This window comes from Cherax quadricarinatus, chromosome 16, assembly GCF_038502225.1.
Source record: "Cherax quadricarinatus isolate ZL_2023a chromosome 16, ASM3850222v1, whole genome shotgun sequence".
Taxonomy (NCBI): Eukaryota; Metazoa; Arthropoda; class Malacostraca; order Decapoda; family Parastacidae; genus Cherax; species Cherax quadricarinatus.
This window is the reverse complement of record NC_091307.1, coordinates 27887120-27907489: the sequence shown is the minus strand read 5'-3', so window position 1 is coordinate 27907489 and position 20370 is coordinate 27887120. Positions and strand designations below refer to the sequence as shown.

The 20370-nt window shown below is 38.8% G+C and overlaps 1 protein-coding gene across 1 annotated transcript in view; it reads right to left on the bottom strand.

The window, feature by feature from the left end:
• Nucleotides 1-13288, bottom strand: part of LOC128688919 (endoribonuclease LACTB2) — a 77551-nt gene extending 64263 nt beyond the window's left edge. Inside the window, exons 1-2 of the mRNA XM_053776970.2 lie at nucleotides 13094-13288; nucleotides 341-501 (exon numbers count right to left, since the gene is read on the bottom strand). Of these exons, the coding sequence (XP_053632945.1) occupies nucleotides 341-501; nucleotides 13094-13215 (283 nt within the window). The 5' untranslated portion in view covers nucleotides 13216-13288. The remainder of the gene's footprint in view (nucleotides 1-340; nucleotides 502-13093) is intronic.
• Between the last annotated feature and the right edge of the window lie 7082 nt (nucleotides 13289-20370).

Sequence of the window (20370 nt, the reverse complement as noted above, 5' to 3'; positions counted from 1 at the left end):
TGGCAGTTTTCCTGTGCTTGATTGATAAGACTGGAAGGCATAATAGGAAAATAGCTCAGAATCTGTCACAAGTTTCAATCTTTTATGTGTGGGTTATTTCTGTAAGGTCATACAGTGATGATGTATTACAGTAATTAGCAGAATGAACTGAACAAAAAGGAAGTGGAGGCAAATGCACCTATACATAGAGTCTCAAGAAGGTAAGATGAAGGTCGTGGAGGCCAAGAATCAGAAGAGGTTAATAAGAGCTCAAACAGCCCCTGCAGAAAATAATTGAGCAATACTGTACTGTATACTTTACCAATAGTTTAAAAAACAATTGATTAAATTGCTTGTTTACCTTTTAAGCAACCAAGAACATCTTCTAAGCCTCCTATATGGTCATGATGCCAATGGGTGATAATGATTTTGTCAATAGTTGTTTCTTGTTGTTTCAACACCGACATTAGTGATGAAATGTAGGATGCATTTTCTTTCTCGCCTGCATCCAACAAAACACGTCTGCAAATAAAGACTGCATACAATAAATTTTATATACACCAATATCTTGCACAGTATGGTTTTGAACAGTATGGGTTTTGATATAATACAGTTTATAAATTTAATAATATAAATTTTATTTACCGCATTGTATGGCGAACAAGACTACTATTTCTCTCTGTTCTTCTTACATCATTGCTTATGGTTTTATATTAGTAAGTTAACAGTGTTACTAAGAATAGTTGAGTCTGAATGGAAGAAGACATTAGTAGTGTCATCTGAGAACAGAACTGGTTTAAGGAGACGAGGTGCTTAGGGGAGACCAATGATGTAAGTAAGAATGATCAGAGGGCCAAGGACACTGCCTTGGGGCACTCCTATGGCTACAGACTGAGTAGACGTAGGAAAGTTGAAGATTCTACTGGTTTGTTAAACAGAGCTGCGATAGTGGGCGACAGCACATGAGCTGCTTTTTTGTACATGAGTGGTGGCAAATTATTTAGGTTTCCTGTCATGTTTTTCAGTGACTTTATGAAGAGTGAGACTTCAGTAAGATTAGTTGGAGCTAGATATAGAGTACTTGGGTAATTTCCTGAGTAGCTGAGGTTAGAATTTTGCTAGCTAGTTTAGATCCTATAATAGAGAAGATTAAATTTCTTGGCAGTGCTTGCAGGCTGGATGCATGGTTCATCTTGTTTACTTCAGTTTATAATTGTTCCTGGACAGTTTTCAAGAGCCCAGAATTTCAGATAAAGTTTTCCAGGTCTTTTTCAAATCCACTTGTATTTTGTTAATTTTTTCTTTTATTATTAACACATTGGCCGTTTCCCACTGAGGTAAGGTGACCCAAAAAAGAAGAAACACTTTCATCATCAGAATTCACTCTTTCACTGTCTTGCCAGAGGCATGCCTACACTACCCGAGGCATACCTGGAGGGTGTTCCGGAAGTCTACGCTGCTGCAGCTCGGTCCATGACCAGGCCTTGTGATGGATCAATGTCTAATCAACCAGGCTGTTACTGCTGGCCACATGCAAACCAACGTATGAAACACCACCTGGTTGGTCAGATACTGACTTTAGGTGCCCATCCAGCTCCCTCTTGAAGACAGCCAGGGGTCTATTGGTAATCCCCCTTATGTATACTGGGAGGCAGATGAATAGTCTTGGTCCCCTGACTCTTACTGTGTTGTCTCTTAGCATACTCATGGTGCCCCTGCTTTTCACTGGGGGGATGTTGCATTGTCTGCCAAGTTTTTTGCTTTCATAGGGAGTGATTTGTGTGTGCAGATTTGGGACTAGTCCCTCATAAGATTTTCCAAGGGTATATTATGATGTATCTTTCTCGTCTGCATTCCAAGGAATGCAGGTCAAGGGACTTCATCATTCCCAGTAATTTAGGAGCTTTATTGTACGTGCTTTATTGTATGTGCAGTGAAAGTCCTCTGTATATTCTCCAGGTCTGCAATTTCACCTGCCTTGAAAGGAGCCGTTAGTGTAGTGAGAATAAGCGAATGGAAGAGAATCATCATTGGCTTGGCATCCCTAGTTTTGAGGGTTCTCATTATCCATCTTGTCATTTTCCTACCAGATTTGATAAGAAATAATGTTGTGATCTTCAAAAGTGAGATTCTCTGACATTATCACTCCCAGATCCTTCATATTAGTTTTTTGCTCTGTGTGATTAAAATTTGTTTTATACACTAATCTAGATTTTATTTCCTTGAGCTTTCCACAGCAGAGTAATTGAAATTTGTCTTCATTGAACTTCATATTGTTTTCTGATGTCCATTTAACCCTTTCAAGGTCCGTCTCGTAGAACTACGGCTTTACGTTCAGTGTCTAAACCGTAGATCTATGTCATGAGCTCAGCTCACTCTGATAAACTGTGAGTGGTAAATTTGGGCCTAGATATGAGAGAATACATCTATGTGGTATGTGTGCACCACATAAAACAAATCCTGCAGCACACTGTGTATAATGAGAGGAAAAAAACTGAGACCGTGATTTTCGATTAAAACAGCGACTTTGCAGTGTTTTTCGTATGTTTTTTATAGTTGTATTTGTGATTTCTTGGTCTCATTTGATAGAATGGAAGACATATTACAGAAATAGAGATAATTTTGATTGGTTTTAGCACTGGAAATGGTTTGAAACTGAGCTCAAAGTGGCGGAAATGTCAAATTTTTGCCAATGTTCAAGAATAAACAAACGACCTCACTCGTCTAATACACGCCAGCTGGTGGGTCTAATATACATTCATAAATGTGGTGATGATATTTATACAATTATTACAATATTGCATAACAGTAAATCTTCTATTTTTTGGTGTGAATAAAAATTCATTATGTGAATAAAAAATCAAAATGGAATTTATTTGTAAAGCCTCAAAACGTAACTAATGAACAGAGGAAATGTTAGTTTAGTGCCAGGAATACCTACATTGTTTATTCTGGATCCTATTTTGAAATTGGAATATTTTGAACTTTGTGTTAAATTGGCCAAATTACCAATTTCCGGTCACTTTATTTTGTAATTGAAACAGTTGACTTGGCGATTTCTTGTGCTCAATCGATAGAATAGAAGTAATCCTAGTGAAATAGCTAAGAATTTGGTCGACTGGAATAATGTAATTGGCCTAAAATGGGAGTCAAAGTCGGCAAAATCGCCGATTCGTAAATATCGCTGACACATCAAAATTCACGAGAGCATAATTTCGTCAATTTCCCATCAAATTTCGTACTTTTTGTTTTATTACATTCACAAAAAGATTCTCTACCATTTCAGATTTTGGCCTTGGACCCTGAAAGGGTTAAAGGCTTGGCTAATGTCCACTTGGAGATTTGCAGTGTCTTCAATGGATGATACTGTAATGCAAATTCTGGTATCATCAGCAAAGGAGACATGGTGCTGTGACTTATATATCTGTCTATGTCAGATATGAGGATGAGAAAAAAGATGGGAGCAAGTGCTGTACCGTATAGAACAGAGCTTGTCACTGTAGCTAACTCTGACTTTACTCTGTTTACCATTACTTTGTGTTCTACTTCTTAGGAAGTTATAGATCGACCTACTGCAACCTATCAACACCCCTCCTTCAGAGCACAGGCACTGTACTTCCATCCTCCAGGACTTGAATTCGCCAAAACGGTTTCCCTGAATCCCTTCATGTTGCTTTGCTCACACTCCAACAGCACGTCAGGTCATAAAAACCATTCATTTCCACTTGCTCCTAACATGCTCATGCATGCTTGCTGGAAGTCCAAGCCTCTCGCACACAAAACCTCCTTTACCCCTTCCCTCTTACCTTTCCTAGGATGACCCCTACCCCGCTTTCCTTCCCCTACAGATTTACACGCTTTCCATGTCATTCTACTTTGATTCATTCTCTCTAAATGACCAAACCACCTCAATAACCCCTCTTCAGCCCTCTGGATAATAATTTTGGTAATCCCTCACCTCCTCCTAAAGGCACTGCCAGGACACAAGCCTATGAAGGATAGGCAAACTCTTTAGTTCTGTGATAACGCTAGTGGGGATTTCAAAGTGAAGCCTTTACTGGTATATCACTCAAAAAATTCCAGAGTGTTCAAGAAAAACAATGTTATTGTGCCTATTGTGGAATGTATTGTGTCTTTGGGGAAGTCCATGATGTTGGATGTGAGTGGCCAGGATGTGGAAGAGTTGGAGGAGGACCACAGGGAAGAGCTAACCACTGAAGAGCTGCAACACCTTCAACAGGAACAGCAACAGACTGTAGCTGAGGATATTGCTTCAGAGGAGGAGGAAGGGAGGGGGGAGAATGTGCTTTCTTCAGTGATTAAGGACATTTGTGCAAAGTGGAGTGAGGGGCAAAGTTTTACGGAGAATTATCACCCTGACAAAACTGTTGCAAGCCGTGTCAGCAACATGTTCAATGACAACATCTTGTCCCATTTTAGGCAAATTTTACAGACACCAGAAACAGGCCTCTCTGGACAGATTTTTTGTGCAACAGGGGTGCAGTGATTCTCACGCTGGTTCTAGTGTCATTAAAAAATAAAGAAGGGAAGTAACCCCAGAGAGGGACTTGATATGGAGGAAGAGTCCCCTTCCAAACAATAAGCTCTCCTCCCTCTCCCCTTCTCGCCTTCTTCCATATGCCAACAAGAGTCTTCAACAAAGGTATGTAATGTTCATTTATTATTAATATTACTGCTTTATATTTCTTTCTCATTGTTTTCTGTATGTAAAACTATAGGTATTCTTTAAAAAAAAAAATTTTCGTTAATATTTTTGGGTATCTGGAACAGATTAATTGGATTTACATTATTTCTTATGGGAAATATTACTTCGTTTTTGGCCATTTCGGATTTAGGCCAACCTTCTGGAACAGATTACGGCTGATACCCGGGGGTCTACTGCATTTATTTTTTCTATCTATCTTTAAGGAAAAAAGTCACTACAAACACAGAGTGTAGGTTTCAAATGCTGCTTATATCACAGTAAAAATTTCATTGAAATTGGAAAAAAAAAATACTTAAAATGTTCGCCACTCCCTTAAGTTTGCCCGAAATGCTCTGTATACCAAGGGGCTTTCTGCATGCATACCAAAATGTCACCCTTATCTGTACAAACATTGTATCATGCTGAAATAAACAATCTGAATTGATCTACAGTGCCCGATAAGTCATGGCCGTTTATTTTCAGCTTAGTTATTTGTGGATAAATATAGTTGAATGTTGCAACAAGGAGAAGGCTGAGTCAGTGAAGATGTCATGTCTGAGGGCAATGTGTAGTGTGAATATAATGCAGAGAATTCATAGTTTGGAAATTAAGAGGTAGTGAGGGATTACCAAAACTATTATCCAGAGGGCTGAGGAGAAGCTGTTGAGGTGATTTTGACATGTAGAGAGGAGAGAAGGAAATAGAATGACTTCGAGAGTGTATAAATCTGTAGTGGAGGGAAGGCGAGGTAGAGGTCAGCCTAGGAAAGGTTGGAGGGAGGGGATAAAGGAGGGTTTGTGTGCGAGGGGCTGGGACTTCCAGCAAGCACGTGTGAGCGTGTTAAAGAGGAGTGAATGGAGACAAATATTTTTTAGGACTTGATGTGCTGTTGGAGTGTGAGCAGGGTAATATTTATGAAGGGATTCAGGGAAACTGGCAGGCTGGACTTGAGTCCTGGAGATGGAAAGTACAGTGCCTGCACTCTGAAGGAGGGGTATTAATGTTACATTTTATAACTGTAGTGTAAGCACACCTCTGGCAAGACAATGATGAAGTGAATGATGATGAAAGTTTTTCTTTTTTGGGCCACCCTACCTTGGTAGGAAATGGCCAATGTGTTAAAAAAAATATATAGGATTTTAGTAGTTTATGTAACCTAACCCATAAACTCGTAATTGACACTGATGTATCAATAACCTTTATACTCTGCATAACCTGGGACTTATTATAAAGTGTGTCAATAATGTTACCTAGAAAGTTTATTTAGGTATGTATAGGTACACATAAATACAGTTACATAAATTATCATCCCAGAACAAATTGTAAATAATGTTTTGTAGAAATAGTTTATCATTTTACATTCAGCAAACTGCTACATGACTGCTGATTCAACATCTTTTTAATCACAAGGAAGTGCTAAACTTATCAAATCAAAGTTTATTCTCTATAAGGATTACAATGCAGGGTTTACAGATTTTGGTTACTGTGTGGTTTACATGTAGTAAAATAATAATTACAGAGGGGGCAACTAGAACACCTAGCATGGCTAGGCATTTCGGGCAAACTTAGATTAACTCTTAACCCTAAATTATAACAAATTGTGGAGTATGTTGACTAAATACTAAGTGACTAAATACTAAGTGACAAATACTAGTTTGTGAGTTTAGCAATGTGAATGCTTTTGTTTTGGCAACAATACATAGTTTCTATATTGGAGTATCACAGACAAACTTATGACTAGTTTGGAATCATTATTTTAAGATTAGGATATGTATTTCTGTGCCTATAGTCAAATGGGTGAGTGAGTGAGTGTAAATGTGGACCACCAGGTGGTTTTTATGTAGTTAGTTGACGGGGTGTATCAGGAAGATAAGATGTTTTCTAACAGTAGTTTTGAAAGTGATGAATGTGTCTGCTGCTCTAGAGTTTTCAGGTAGAGTGTTCTAGATTTTAGGGCCTTTGACATACATTGAGTTTTTGTAAAGGTTTAGTCCGATACGGGGAATGTGTAGAGATGTTTGTGTCTGGTGTCATGCCTGTGGGTCCTGTCACAACTATCAAGAAAGCATTTTAGGTCAAGGTTAATATTGAAATTTAAGGTCCTGTATATGTAGACTGCACAGTAGTAAGTGTGGATGTTCTGAACAGGCAGTAAGTTTAGATCTATGAAGAGTGGGGGGTGTATTGCCAGGGATGGGAATTAGTGATTATTCTTATTGCAGCTTTTTGTTGAGTTATTATTGGCTTTAGGCGTATTGCTGTAGTTGATCCCCAAGCACAAATAGCATAGGTGAGGTATGGATAAATGAGTGAATGGTATAGTGTGAGAAGGGCATTTTGCGGCACGTAGTATCATATCTTGGAGAGAATCCCAACTGTTTTGGATACTTTTTTTGATATGTGTTGGATATGGGTGCTGAAATTCAGGTTGTTGTCGAGGTATAGGCCAAGAAATTAGCCCTCATTATGTCTCGCAATTAGAGTGCTGTCGATCTTAATGTTAAGTTGCGCAGCACCTGCTCTGCTACCAAACATAAGTGTTAAGTGTAAGTTTATTGGCTGTCATCCAGGTTGATATTTTGAGCAGCTCCTCATTAACAATGGTGTTGAGGGTGGCAAGATTAGGGTGAGAGATGACGTAAGTCCTGTCGTCAGCAAAGAGAATGGGTTTCAGGTGTTGGGATATGTCTGGAAGATCACTGATGTAAATGAGGAAGAGCAGGGGTCCAAGGACACTTCCCTGCAGAACTCCAGTATCAAGTGGCCGTGTTGATGATGCTGTGTCTTTAATGGTGACATACCGATACCTATTAGTAAGGTAGGATTTGAAATAAGCAAGCGCATGGCCTCTTATACCATAATGGTCAAGTTTGTGGAGTAGGATGCCATGGTCTACCGTGTCAAATGCTTTTCTTAGGTCAATAAAAATTCCTAGCGGATATTCCTTATTTTCCAATGCTGAGTAAAGCAGATCTAGCATTTTTACAATTGCATCATTAGTGCTTTTATTTTTCCTGAATCCAAATTGGCAGGGGTTAAGTATGTTTTGTGCCGTTATAAATGAATACAGTCTCCTGTGCTCGAGTTTCTCGAAGATTTTAGATAGCAATGGTAAGTTTGATATTGGCCTATAGCTGTTTACATCTGTAGGGTCACTACCTTTATGTATTGGTGTAACTCTTGCTGTCTTGAGTAGTTTCGGGAAGGTGCTAGTTTCTAGTGACTTGTTAAAAAGTAATGAAATAGCATGCGAAAGGACATGGGCCACTCGCTTGTACAATAATGGTGGGACATGAGACAGGTTACCTGAGTTATTTTTAAGTGATTTTATAATCTCAGTGACTTCAGTGGGTTCAGTTGGAGCAAGATAGAAGGAATTTGGGAAATTCCCATCTAGATAGTCCCCAGCATGGGCGTTGGTACGTGGGATTTTACTGGCAAGATTAGATCCTATGGTTGAGAAGAAGTCGTTTATCTTATTAGCTGTTTCAGTGGGATGCAGTGGTGTTTCATTAGGTTTAGTTACCTGGAGTTTACCTGGAGAGAGTTCCGGGGGTCAACGCCCCCGCGGCCCGGTCTGAGACCAGGCCTCCTGGTGGATCAGAGCCTGATCAACCAGGCTGTTGCTGCTGGCTGCACGCAAACCAACATACGAGCCACAGCCCGGCTGATCCGGAACTGACTTTAGGTGCTTGTCCAGTGCCAGCTTGAAGACTGCCAGGGGTCTGTTGGTAATCCCCCTTATGTGTGCTGGGAGGCAGTTGAACAGTCTCGGGCCCCTGACACTTATTGTATGGTCTCTTAACGTGCTAGTGACACCCCTGCTTTTCATTGGGGGGATGGTGCATCGTCTGCCAAGTCTTTTGCTTTCGTAGTGGGTGATTTTCGTGTGCAAGTTCGGTACTAGTCCCTCTAGGATTTTCCAGGTGTATATAATCATGTATCTCTCCCTCCTGCGTTCCAAGGAATACAGGTTTAGGAACCTCAAGCGCTCCCAATAATTGAGGTGTTTTATCTCCGTTATGCGCGCCGTGAAAGTTCTCTGTACATTTTCTAGGTCGGCAATTTCACCTGCCTTGAAAGGTGCTGTTAGTGTGCAGCAATATTCCAGCCTAGATAGAACAAGTGACCTGAAGAGTGTCATCATGGGCTTGGCCTCCCTAGTTTTGAAGGTTCTCATTATCCATCCTGTCATTTTTCTAGCAGATGCGATTGATACAATGTTATGGTCCTTGAAGGTGAGATCCTCCGACATGATCACTCCCAGGTCTTTGACATTGGTGTTTCGCTCTATTTTGTGGCCAGAATTTGTTTTGTACTCTGATGAAGATTTAATTTCCTCATGTTTACCATATCTGAGTAATTGAAATTTCTCATCGTTGAACTTCATATTGTTTTCTGCAGCCCACTGAAAGATTTGGTTGATGTCTGCCTGGAGCTTTGCAGTGTCTGCAATGGAAGACACTGTCATGCAGATTCGGGTGTCATCTGCAAAGGAAGACACGGTGCTGTGGCTGACATCCTTGTCTATGTCGGATATAAGGATGAGGAACAAGATGGGAGCGAGTACTGTGCCTTGTGGAACAGAGCTTTTCACCGTAGCTGCCTCGGACTTTACTCTGTTGACGACTACTCTCTGTGTTCTGTTAGTGAGGAAATTATAGATCCATCGACCGACTTTTCCTGTTATTCCTTTAGCACGCATTTTGTGCGCTATTACGCCATGGTCACACTTGTCGAAGGCTTTTGCAAAGTCTGTATATATTACATCTGCATTCTTTTTGTCTTCTAGTGCATTTAGGACCTTGTCGTAGTGGTCCAATAGTTGAGACAGACAGGAGCGACCTGTTCTAAACCCATGTTGCCCTGGGTTGTGTAACTGATGGGTTTCTAGATGCGTGGTGATCTTGCTTCTTAGGACCCTTTCAAAGATTTTTATGATATGGGATGTTAGTGCTATTGGTCTGTAGTTCTTTGCTGTTGCTTTACTGCCCCCTTTGTGGAGTGGGGCAATATTCTTGGTTTTTTCAGTTTGTGGGTGCCCAGAATCTGAGAGAGTGTTTTCCAGGTCTTTTTTGTCTCCTCTTGTGTCAGTGAATCTGCTGGAGTAGTACAGCTGTTTGGCTTTCTTTGTTACTTTGGTGAGAACTGATGAATAGTGTTTAAGAATACAGTGGACCCCCGCATAACGATTACCTCCGAATGCGACCAATTATGTAAGTGTATTTATGTAAGTGCGTTTGTACGTGTATGTTTGGGGGTCTGAAATGGACTAATCTACTTCACAATATTCCTTATGGGAACAAATTCGGTCAGTACTGGCACCTGAACATACTTCTGGAGTGAAAAAATATCGTTAACTGGGGGTCCACTGTACATCTTTATGTACTAAGCCCTGTTTATATTGCTTTTCATATTGGTGTTTCTTGTCAATGGATTTTAGAATGCTGCTGGTTAGCAATGGGCAACCGAGCCGTTTATTCGTGATCTGTTTCATTTTTATAGGACAATGCTTGTTGTATAGTCTAAGTAATTTGTTAAGAAAAATGTCTGTCCAATCATCAATACCATTGGCCTTGGAGAATTCTGTAGGCCAGTCAACAGTCTCTAAGTCTGCTGTGAACTTCCTTATTGAGGCCTCATCATGGAGTCTAAATGAAACTTTGTTGTATTCCAGTGGTGGTTTACTAATGTTTGTTAAGAGGAAGGTAGGGTAGTGGTCTGTAGTGCTGTCTGTGATTATCCCTGATTTAACCCTTAAATGGTCCAAACGCATATAGTATACGTTTTTTCAACATCTGAAAGTATGTAAAAAATGTAGATCTTCTTTTTTGTTTTACATTTGAAAACGTGTAAAAAAACTTTTATGTACATTTTTTTTATTATATTTGAAAATATGTAAAAAAAAGTAGATCTACTTTTGTAGCACTACGAATTTGAACGTCGATCTGTTTGGACCGTTTAAGGGTTAAGGGGGGCTAGTATATTGGTCCATATGTGGTCTATTATGGTTGCACTTGTCTCTGTGTGCCTGGTTGGTTTAGTTATTGTTGGTATGAGAAATGTGTTGTTCATATTGTTGATGAAATCAGTTACAGGCTGATCATCTAGTAGGCCAAGGTTGATATTGAAGTCTCCAGCTAAGAGAAGGTGGTGCCTGTTCATTTGTCTGTTTGTTATTAGTGCCTTTATGGTAGTAATATGGCACTTGGGGAATGGGAGGCAATCAGGTTTAATCAAAGGAAAGTTAATTACACTTCCCTGGATTAAAAGCCCTTCACCAGCTCCAAGGAACCTCCCTTGAGTGGTACCCCAAATGGCACTTCTTGCTCTTTTCCACTGTCTCATCTACCCTTACCTCACCTATGGTATTTGTGCTTGGGGTTCAACCACAGCTAATCACCTTAAACCTTTAATAATCCAACAAAAAGCTGCTGTGAAACTGATTACAAACTCCTGCGCCAGGCAACACACCCAACCGCTATTTAAAAGTTTGAACCTTCTTAACATACAAAATATTCACTCACATTATTGTGCCTACTACATACACAGAGCATTATTCTCCAATATTATCCCTCCTCTCAAACTCCTGGAGTATACCTGGAGAGAGTTCCGGGGGTCAACGCCCCCGTGGCCCGGTCTGTGACCAGGCCTCATGGTGGACCAGAGCCTGATCAACCAGGCTGTTTCTGCTGGCTGTACGCAATCCAATGTACGAACCACAGCCCAGCTGGTCAGGTACCGACTTTAGGTGCTTGTCCAGTGCCTGCTCGAAGACAGCCAGGGGTCTATTGGTAATCCCCCTTATGTATGCTGGGAGGCAGTTGAACAGTCTTGGGCCCCTGACACTTAATGTGTTGTCTCTTAATGTGCTAGTGACACCCCTGCTTTTCATTGGGGAGACGTTGCATCGTCTGCTGAGTCTTTTGCTTTCGTAGGGAGTGATTTTCATGTGCAAGTTTGGTACTAGATCACTCCCAGGTCTTTGACATTAGTTTTTCACTCTATTGTGTGGTTGGAATTTGTTTTATACTCTGATGAAGTTTTAATTTCCTCATGTTGAGAGCTACAACAGAATGTATTTGCATAACACAAGACACAAAACACTCTTTGATATCCCTTGAGTCCATCTCTATGCAAAAATGTTATGCACATAAAGGGCCCTAAGATCTGGAATTCATTGCCTGAACTTATAGAAGAGCCCCTGCTGCCTGCACACCAATTCAAGGCTCTGCTCAGAAATCACCATCTCCCAAAATTAACTACACAAACACTATATATTACTGCCACCAACAACTTAAAAATTCCTAAATATTTTAAGATTATTTTAATATTAAAATGGTTCCAATCTCATGTAAAATGTGCCAAAATATAATACTATATCCTGTTAATCAATTCATGTCAATTATAAATTCAATTACTGTTAAACCACTAACCACCGCTGTTGAATTATAAAAAAACTATGTTCAATTCAAACCAACTATGTTAAATATCCCCAGTATTAAGTATTCTGTTAAGCATTAGGTTTAGTCTGCTCGAAATGCTCCAGTACTTAGCAAATCAAAATTGTAATTACACATTGTACTCTTTACAAAGAAATAAAATCTATCTTTATGTTTATCCAAGGAAGAAAATTGAAGCTCCAGCTTCTTGGATCAAGAGCCCTTCAACAGCACCAAGGAGCCCCCTTTGATGGGAAGGCATGAAGAATGAATGGCTGCTGATTCCATGGTACTCACTGGAAATTGTAAGCCACTTTATTAAATGCTTTCTGTAACTAAATAAAGGTCATGTGTATATTGTGCTCCAGAGATGTGTAGCTTCTCGAGCCTTTTTAACTGCATATTATTGATATCAATGTTAACTGTATTATGTGGTATCTACATCATAGCTCAATCGCTAGCGCACTCAGCTCACAAACTGAGGTCTGGGGACTGATCCCCCGGTACGGCTGCAAACATTAGGACACGTTTCTATAAGTCATCTGCTGTCACAGTTCACCATCAGTATAAAATGGGTACCTGGGTGTTAGTGGACTGGTGTGGGTCGCATCCTGGGTGTTAGTGGACTGGTGTGGGTCGCATCCTGGGTGTTAGTGGACTGGTGTGGGTCGCATCCTGGGTGTTAGTGGACTGGTGTGGGTCGCATCCTGGGTGTTAGTGGACTGGTGTGGGTCGCATCCTGGGACAAAATTGACTTAATTTGCCCAAAATGCTCAGCATAACAAGCGACTTTCTATATAGTAGTATGTCACTGATGTCAGCTATGGTCTGTATACCTTGTATATGTACTTGTAGAATATAAAGATGATATTATTATTATTATTATTATACTAGGTGAGCAGGGTCAGGTGAAACATGCTCCCAAAATAAGTCATGCTCTTACCAATGCTGATCACATGATACTAACCTCTTACCCGTACCAATCAGATATGTATTGGTACCTTGTAAAGTCATAGGTCCTGGGTTACACCCTAAGATACGAATAATTCGGGGTGTAATAGGCGTTATCTTCGCAATAAAGGCTGCCATTGTTGTAGTAGGGGATTATTCAAGGCCACCAAAGGTGTCGCACTAAGATAAGATTTCTTCGGATTTTTAACCCGGAAAGTTAGCCACCCAGGATAACCCTTTAAAGTCAAACAAATAAACAACCTTTATTTCTATAAAGTGGAATACAGTATATTATACAATTAATGTGACTGACATATAAAAATTACAGAAAACCACTTATTATGAAAGGCATTTCGAGCAACCTTTAAACTAAATTATGATACTAGTATATGATAACATGAATACACAATTTTTATTATATTGGAGGCATCCAGTAATTGCGGAAATTTATTAGGAAAAAAAATTCCACGGCCAAATTCGACGTAAATAATTTGATGCCGCAGTCGTGGGGACTCGAAACATCCCAAACAAAGTCAGACGAAGTGACTTATTTCCACTGGGGTCCTTTTAATACCTTGTTATACTATGAAGGAGATAATATCCTATTATTATACAATAAAGGAGATATACTAGGAATAAGGTAAAAAGAGTTATTTACATTTATATGTGTGTTAGGTAAAAAAATAAAAAAAATCATTCTCCTCCCTTTCTGTCGCTACATTCATCAGACACCTTTTGGCACTCTTCTTGAACTGGTTCATGCTATGACTGGCTTTGACATGTGCAGGTAGTCTGTTCCATTCCTTTATTGCTGTACAATAAAAGGTGTTTGAAGCCTGGCCACTGACTGTGACTACTACAAACTTAAAGATAAGAACTTTATTTTGACATGATACATTGTTGTACAAAGGAATATAATAGTTCGGTGTACATGCCAAAAGCAAATTTGTATTTATTTATTTATTTGAACATAATACAGAGAAGTACAAGGAATACAATTTTTAAAGTGTAACATGCCAAAGCCCCTTGTATGCAGAGCATTATGGGCAGGCTTAAAATTAACTTAAGATTAATTAAGCAATGATATATTCAGTGGTACAAAAATTATTGTAAAACAGATAACAATTTAGTACAAATGAGTATTACAAAGACAGGTCATATGGTCATTTAATGTGTTGCTGTGTAACCAGTAGAATGGAGTATTCTGTTAGGTAATGAAGTTAAATAGTAACAAAGTTTGATTGTCACAGGTTGACATTTATGAGATACAATAATGATGTGGAAAATACTGTATAAATTTTCCAGAAATTCAGTATTTATATGTAAATAGATGGCCATACTGTATTTAATAATATTTGTCATAGAAAACAGAAAGCCTGCGTCTGCGCAGAGGGGACTCGCCATCTTGGTTTTGAATTCAAAGTTTATTCTCTATAAGGATTACAATGCTGAGTTTACAGAAATTTGGTTATTGTTTGGTTTACATGTAGTAAAATTGTGATTACAGAGTTACAGATTACAGAGTTAGTGTAATGGGAAGGAATTTTCGTGCTCTATAGGTTAAAATTGGGCTGACACCTCTCAAATAGGAGGCGAAATTGTTGGACATGCATTCCTGCATAACTTGACATATCAGACGACTGGACAAGACAGCTCCAGGAACCTCAGATAAGCTCTCTAGATTTGTGTATAATTCTGGCCAGTGTTTTCATAAATTTTGTTAGTGAGGTTTTTCTGAGTATGATACATCTTAATATCCAGTCAAATTGGTGAGTGATATTAAGATATATTTTCCTTCTTTTATGTAATTGTGTATATATATATAACCATTTATTTTTAATATACAGTCCACAAATTTATATATTTACCAGTATTCCTGGTGTATGTATATTTCATTTAATTAATAGGTCCAGAGCAACTTGTGGTTATGACAGTTGTAGGTATCGAAGGGGGACATTTTTTGCGACCTAAGTGTCCCAAATTTCTACTTGTCTAACTGATAAATAATAGTTATCATTGTTCATTTACTGTTATGTATATAATTATACATCCAAGTAAATGCAATTTTCCACAAATGAGATACATATTTGAGATACAATTTAAGAGATACAATTATTCAGTATTTATTTAGTTGTGGGTAAGTGATTTTTGAGAAGAGACTTGAATTTATAAACAGTGTTTCTTTTATAGTCACAGGTAATGAATTCCAGATTTTAGGGCCTTTTATGTGCATTGAGTTTTTGCATAGTGTGAGATGGACACGAGGAACATCAAAGAGTGATCTGTGTCTTGTGTTATGGTCATGTGTTCTGTTGAGGTTGGTAAGATGTTTGAGGGGAGGGTTTATGTCAGAGTTAAGTGTTCTATGTATGTAGTAGGTGCAGTAATAAGTATGGATGTTTTGTATTGTGAGTAGGTTTAGAGTTTTCAGTATTGGTGGAGTGTGCTGTCTGTAGTGGGAATTTGTTATCATTCTGACTGCAGCCTTTTGTTGGGTGATTAGTGGTTGAGATGGTTTATTGTTGTTGAGCCCCATGCACAAATTCCATAGGTGAGATATGGGTAAATAAGCGAGTGATATAGGGCCAGGAGGGCTGATTGTGGAACATAGAGTATCTTCGATAGTATGCCTACGGTCTTGGAAATTTTTTTGGAAATTTGTTGTATATGTGTTTGAAATTTGAGTCTATTATGAAGGTGGATTCCTAAGAATTTCCCCTCTGAGTTTTGTGATAGGTGATCCATTTATCATTATGTTAAGAGACACATCTGTAGCTCTGTTACCAAACTGAATGTAGTAGGTTTTGTCAATGTTTAGAGTAAGTTTGTTAGTCCTCATCCAGGTTGATATTTTCTGTAATTAGGTATTTACAGTCAGGGTCGGATTAAGTCTCCGGGCCCTAGGCTATTCAGATTGGCGGGGCCCCTTTGAGTTACGGGTAAGCGAAGCGACCCCTTCCAGCTTGGGGGTGGGTGGGGGGGTTCGGTGTGAGCCTGTTTAAGGTCTAATTAAATACATTCTGGCTATTTAGATTAAATTTAATACGGAAAGTACATCAAGACAACCAAAACCATTTACCAACAGCCATTATAACTATCTTGTTAATAGTTAGTTTAATATGTTTATTATGCACCCCATACCCATCCTGTGGGCGGTAGTCAAAAGATTACAGAGGTACATAATTGGTCCAGGGACGACTCCAAAGTTTTGATAGCTGAGCAAGTTACAGAGGTAATGAATTCACAATTTACAAAGGTAATGAACTCACAAATTACAAAGGTAATGAACTCCGGGTAGGTCTAGTCACAATCATGACAAGTTACAAAGGTATTTACAGATTACAGAGGTACGTAATGGATCCAGGGACTGGGCCCCAAAGTTTGGATGGCTGAACTAGGTACAAGGTAATGAACTCACAAGTTACAAAGGTAATGAATACTGTAAGAATGGTTACTTACGTTTATACATGGCTACAATCATGAACAAATTATAGTGTAATGAGCAATTCACACTTCCACACCCGGTCACAACTGTAATGAGTTATTGGTGCAAATATTGATTGTTGAGTCACACACACACACACACACACACACACACACACACACACACACACACACACACACACACATATACAAAGTCACACACACACACACATAAACACACACACACACACACATACACAAACTCATACACACACACGCACACACACTCATACCGGTGAAGAGCAACCGGTGAAGAGGCGGGGCCAGGTTGTTAAATCATGCATTTTAAAGAGAATAAACTCAAGACAGCATAGTAATACTAGATTAGGCTATTAAAGTAGTGACATCATGTACCTATTATATTCAGCATAACCACTACAGCACTATTATTCCCTTTATAAATCACTGACCATTATTGTTATCATTGCATCATGCATAAGACTATCAAATCATATAAACTCAAGAAAGTAAAGAATTGTTTATATTCACAGGCACTTCTTAAATAAACTTTTTTCTGGATTTCATATTGGCAAAATCATCAATTATATTCTGAAAATCAATATTTCTTGTTAGATCAGACTCAATGGTCAACAAGGCTAGGTTACACAATTTGTCTTGGCTCATTGTTGAACGGAGCTGGGTTTTCACTCTTTTCAAAACAGAAAATGAACGTTCTCCTTCACAGTTAGTAGCTGGAAGTGTTAGGTAAAGGCGATACACTATGTCAACATTAGGGAAGGTTTCTGAGATACCTGCATTTCTTAAATGTTTCAAAGCAGCTGAGGGGGCACATTTTTCAGGTGGAGCTTTAATCTGATTCATATACCCAGAAAAATTAACTATTTCTTCAACAAATGTGTCCTGAACATCTGCTGAAAGGTGTTGTTGCAACTTTAATGCAGCTTCTCTCAATTCTGCATCTGGCATAGTAGTAATTTTGAACAGAAATCCAAACTTGTCATTGAGATTATGGTAAATTTCTTTTCTTTTCACCAATTCTGTAATCAGTGAATCCAGAATGACGAAGTATGTAGCTGTCTTACATTTCTGCCTTGGTAGCAACACAATTTCATTGTCTGGATCTTCAAAATTGCGTTTTCTCTTCCTTGACCGCTGATGATCAGCCCGGTAACTATAGTCTTTCACCAGCAGTTTAGCTTTCTCTTCAAACATTTCAAAAGCTTCATCATTGCGAAGTGAGCTTACAAATTCCACTAAGCCTGCATAGAGGTTAGCACAAGTAGCCATTTCAATTTCAATTTTCTGAAGTGTCTTGTTCGTGGCATTTAACCGTTCCAGTATACAGTCCCAAAGCACACAGAGTAAGGCCAATTCAAAATCTTCCAATTTTGATGCTAAGCTGGCTGCTTCGCTTCTTGTAGTTGCTGTCTGGTCTTCATCCTCTGCTATTTGGATCAAAGCAGAACGTATTTCAGCAAAGCTGTCTTTCAAAGCATGTGTTGCATCATGCTGCGCTGACCACCTTGTTGTTGATAATGATTTGATGACATCTCCATGAATGGTTGACTTGAGTATACTCCACCGATGCGTTGAAGCAGAGAAAAATTAAAGAGTGCTTGTATAAGTCCAAAAAATGAAACTGCAGCGACACAACACTCCGCAGCACATGACCCAACAAGATTAAGAGAATGTGCTGAGCAGGGCACATATTCAGCAAGTGGGTTGATTTGCTTGATACGGGCTTGCAATCCATTATATTTACCCGACATGTTACTTGCATTGTCGTAGCTCTGGCCACGGCAATCCATAATAGAGAGATCATGTTCAAGCAGAGTATCCAGTACTACATTCATCATTGTTTCTCCATCATGGCCTGAAAGAGGAATGAATTTTATAAAGCGCTCTACAGGCTTATCACTGGAGTCGACAAAGCGAACAATGAACGTCAATTGATCTGTATGTGAAATATCTGGTGTTGAATCTACACTTATTGCAAAGTATTTTGCAGTTTTCACAGCTGCTATGATGTTATTGAGGACCTTCTTAGTCATTAGTTTTTTATTTATTTATTTATTTATTTATTTATTTACAATTTGAGCACACATACAGAGGTACAAATTCATTGCATATAGTAGATGACATGTAAGATCCAGTGCCTCTTCCTGCATTCCCAAGGCGTGACACATGATTTGCTAAGAATGGATCGAATTGTGCTAACAGTTCTATGATCCCTAGGAAATTGCCATTGTTTTCCGAACCAAAAACCTCATTTTCTCCACGGAAAGCAAGTCCTCTTAGAGCTAAGAATTTTACAACAGCAACAACTCTTTCTAGAACTTTTCTCCAATAAGTGCGCTCTTTTTCAGTTTGATTTTCCAAATGAGAATCCAATAAGCCTTTTTTCTGTGCACGAAATACACTGGCTAAAATGCAGCTCCTGTGAGTGGTGCTGTTTTCATGTTCCTCGAAACGCTTGGAATTTTTCCAGTCATTGAACCCCTGTGTGAAGGTATTTTCTTTGGTAGAAAATAGCTTGCATGCTGAACAGTACACTTTTCCTGAGCTTTCAGAGTATACCATCCATGATCTTTTCACATTTTCTGAATTTGCAAGCTTCCTATAAAACATAGATGACTTTCAACAACGACGACTTCCATCATAAATCCTTGCTGATTTCTTAAAGTCAATGTTCAGAGTTTGATTTAAGTTTTCTGCAATGAAAGCATTACGTAGAGAATCTGGGATTACATTTGGCCATGAGGCAGGATCTTTTAAGACAAATCCTGTGGATGAAATGTCCGTTGAGACATTGAGAGGAGACACAAAAGTAGATGCTGGCTGAGAAATAATGGAGGGAGGGCTTCCTGTATGATCTGACGTATCTGCAGATTCAACTGTACTGGTAACATCAGAAACTGTTTTCGTGAGCATGTCTGTGATCTTTCTGCAGCTTCCTACATCTTTCTTTTTCTGTTCTTCTTGAATTTTCTTCTTTCTTTTTTGTGACCCACTCGCATAAGAACGTCCAACATCACGTTCACGAGATGCCATAATGAGGATGTATCACTGTCTGTAATCATGCAAATACAATTTTTTCATTATCAATTATCATTAATTTTTTATTATTAAATTTTTTTTTCTGTCAATTGTGGGGGATATGGCCCTTGTAGCCCCCTTTCCTCTGGCTGCGCATCTAAAAATTCAAAACGTTACCAGAAAGGAGTCATATACAGAACTTTTACCATAGATTAGGTTAATGATTTGGGCTACGAATATTTTACTAATTCATCCTCCTTGATCTCCAATTTACTTAAACAGAAATCATACTGGGTCCAAGAACAATGCACAATGGTATTTATATTACCATTTTCATAACTAAACTAATCATTATGTTTTGCATGATATATGGCCTACCACCATAGATAAGGACATGAAAATTAAAGAATGCAGGGACAATTTTCAGTTTCACCCAACCAACGATTTTCTGATGTGGCTTATGTGTTTCTGGGGAAATATGTAGTAAATTAATTGATGTTCTACATCACTTCCGTCGCAACTTGAAAACTAAGCATTTGCGACGGAAGTGATTTAGAACATCGATCAATTAAGATCTGTTATTGAAATGATAAAGACTTAAAAACAGGACAAAGTGCTTTTAAAACCTAAAACGAAAGTCAGTTTGCGTTTTTAGGTTTTTCTTTATAGTATTTTTTACCAAAAATGTGTCTTTACTGGTCCATGTGTCTTTAATGGTCAAGTAACCTTATCAGGTACCTCCCTTAACATTTAGGGGCGAAAACAAACATTTATCCATACACATCAATGTCTATCAACAACACTTCAGTTAAT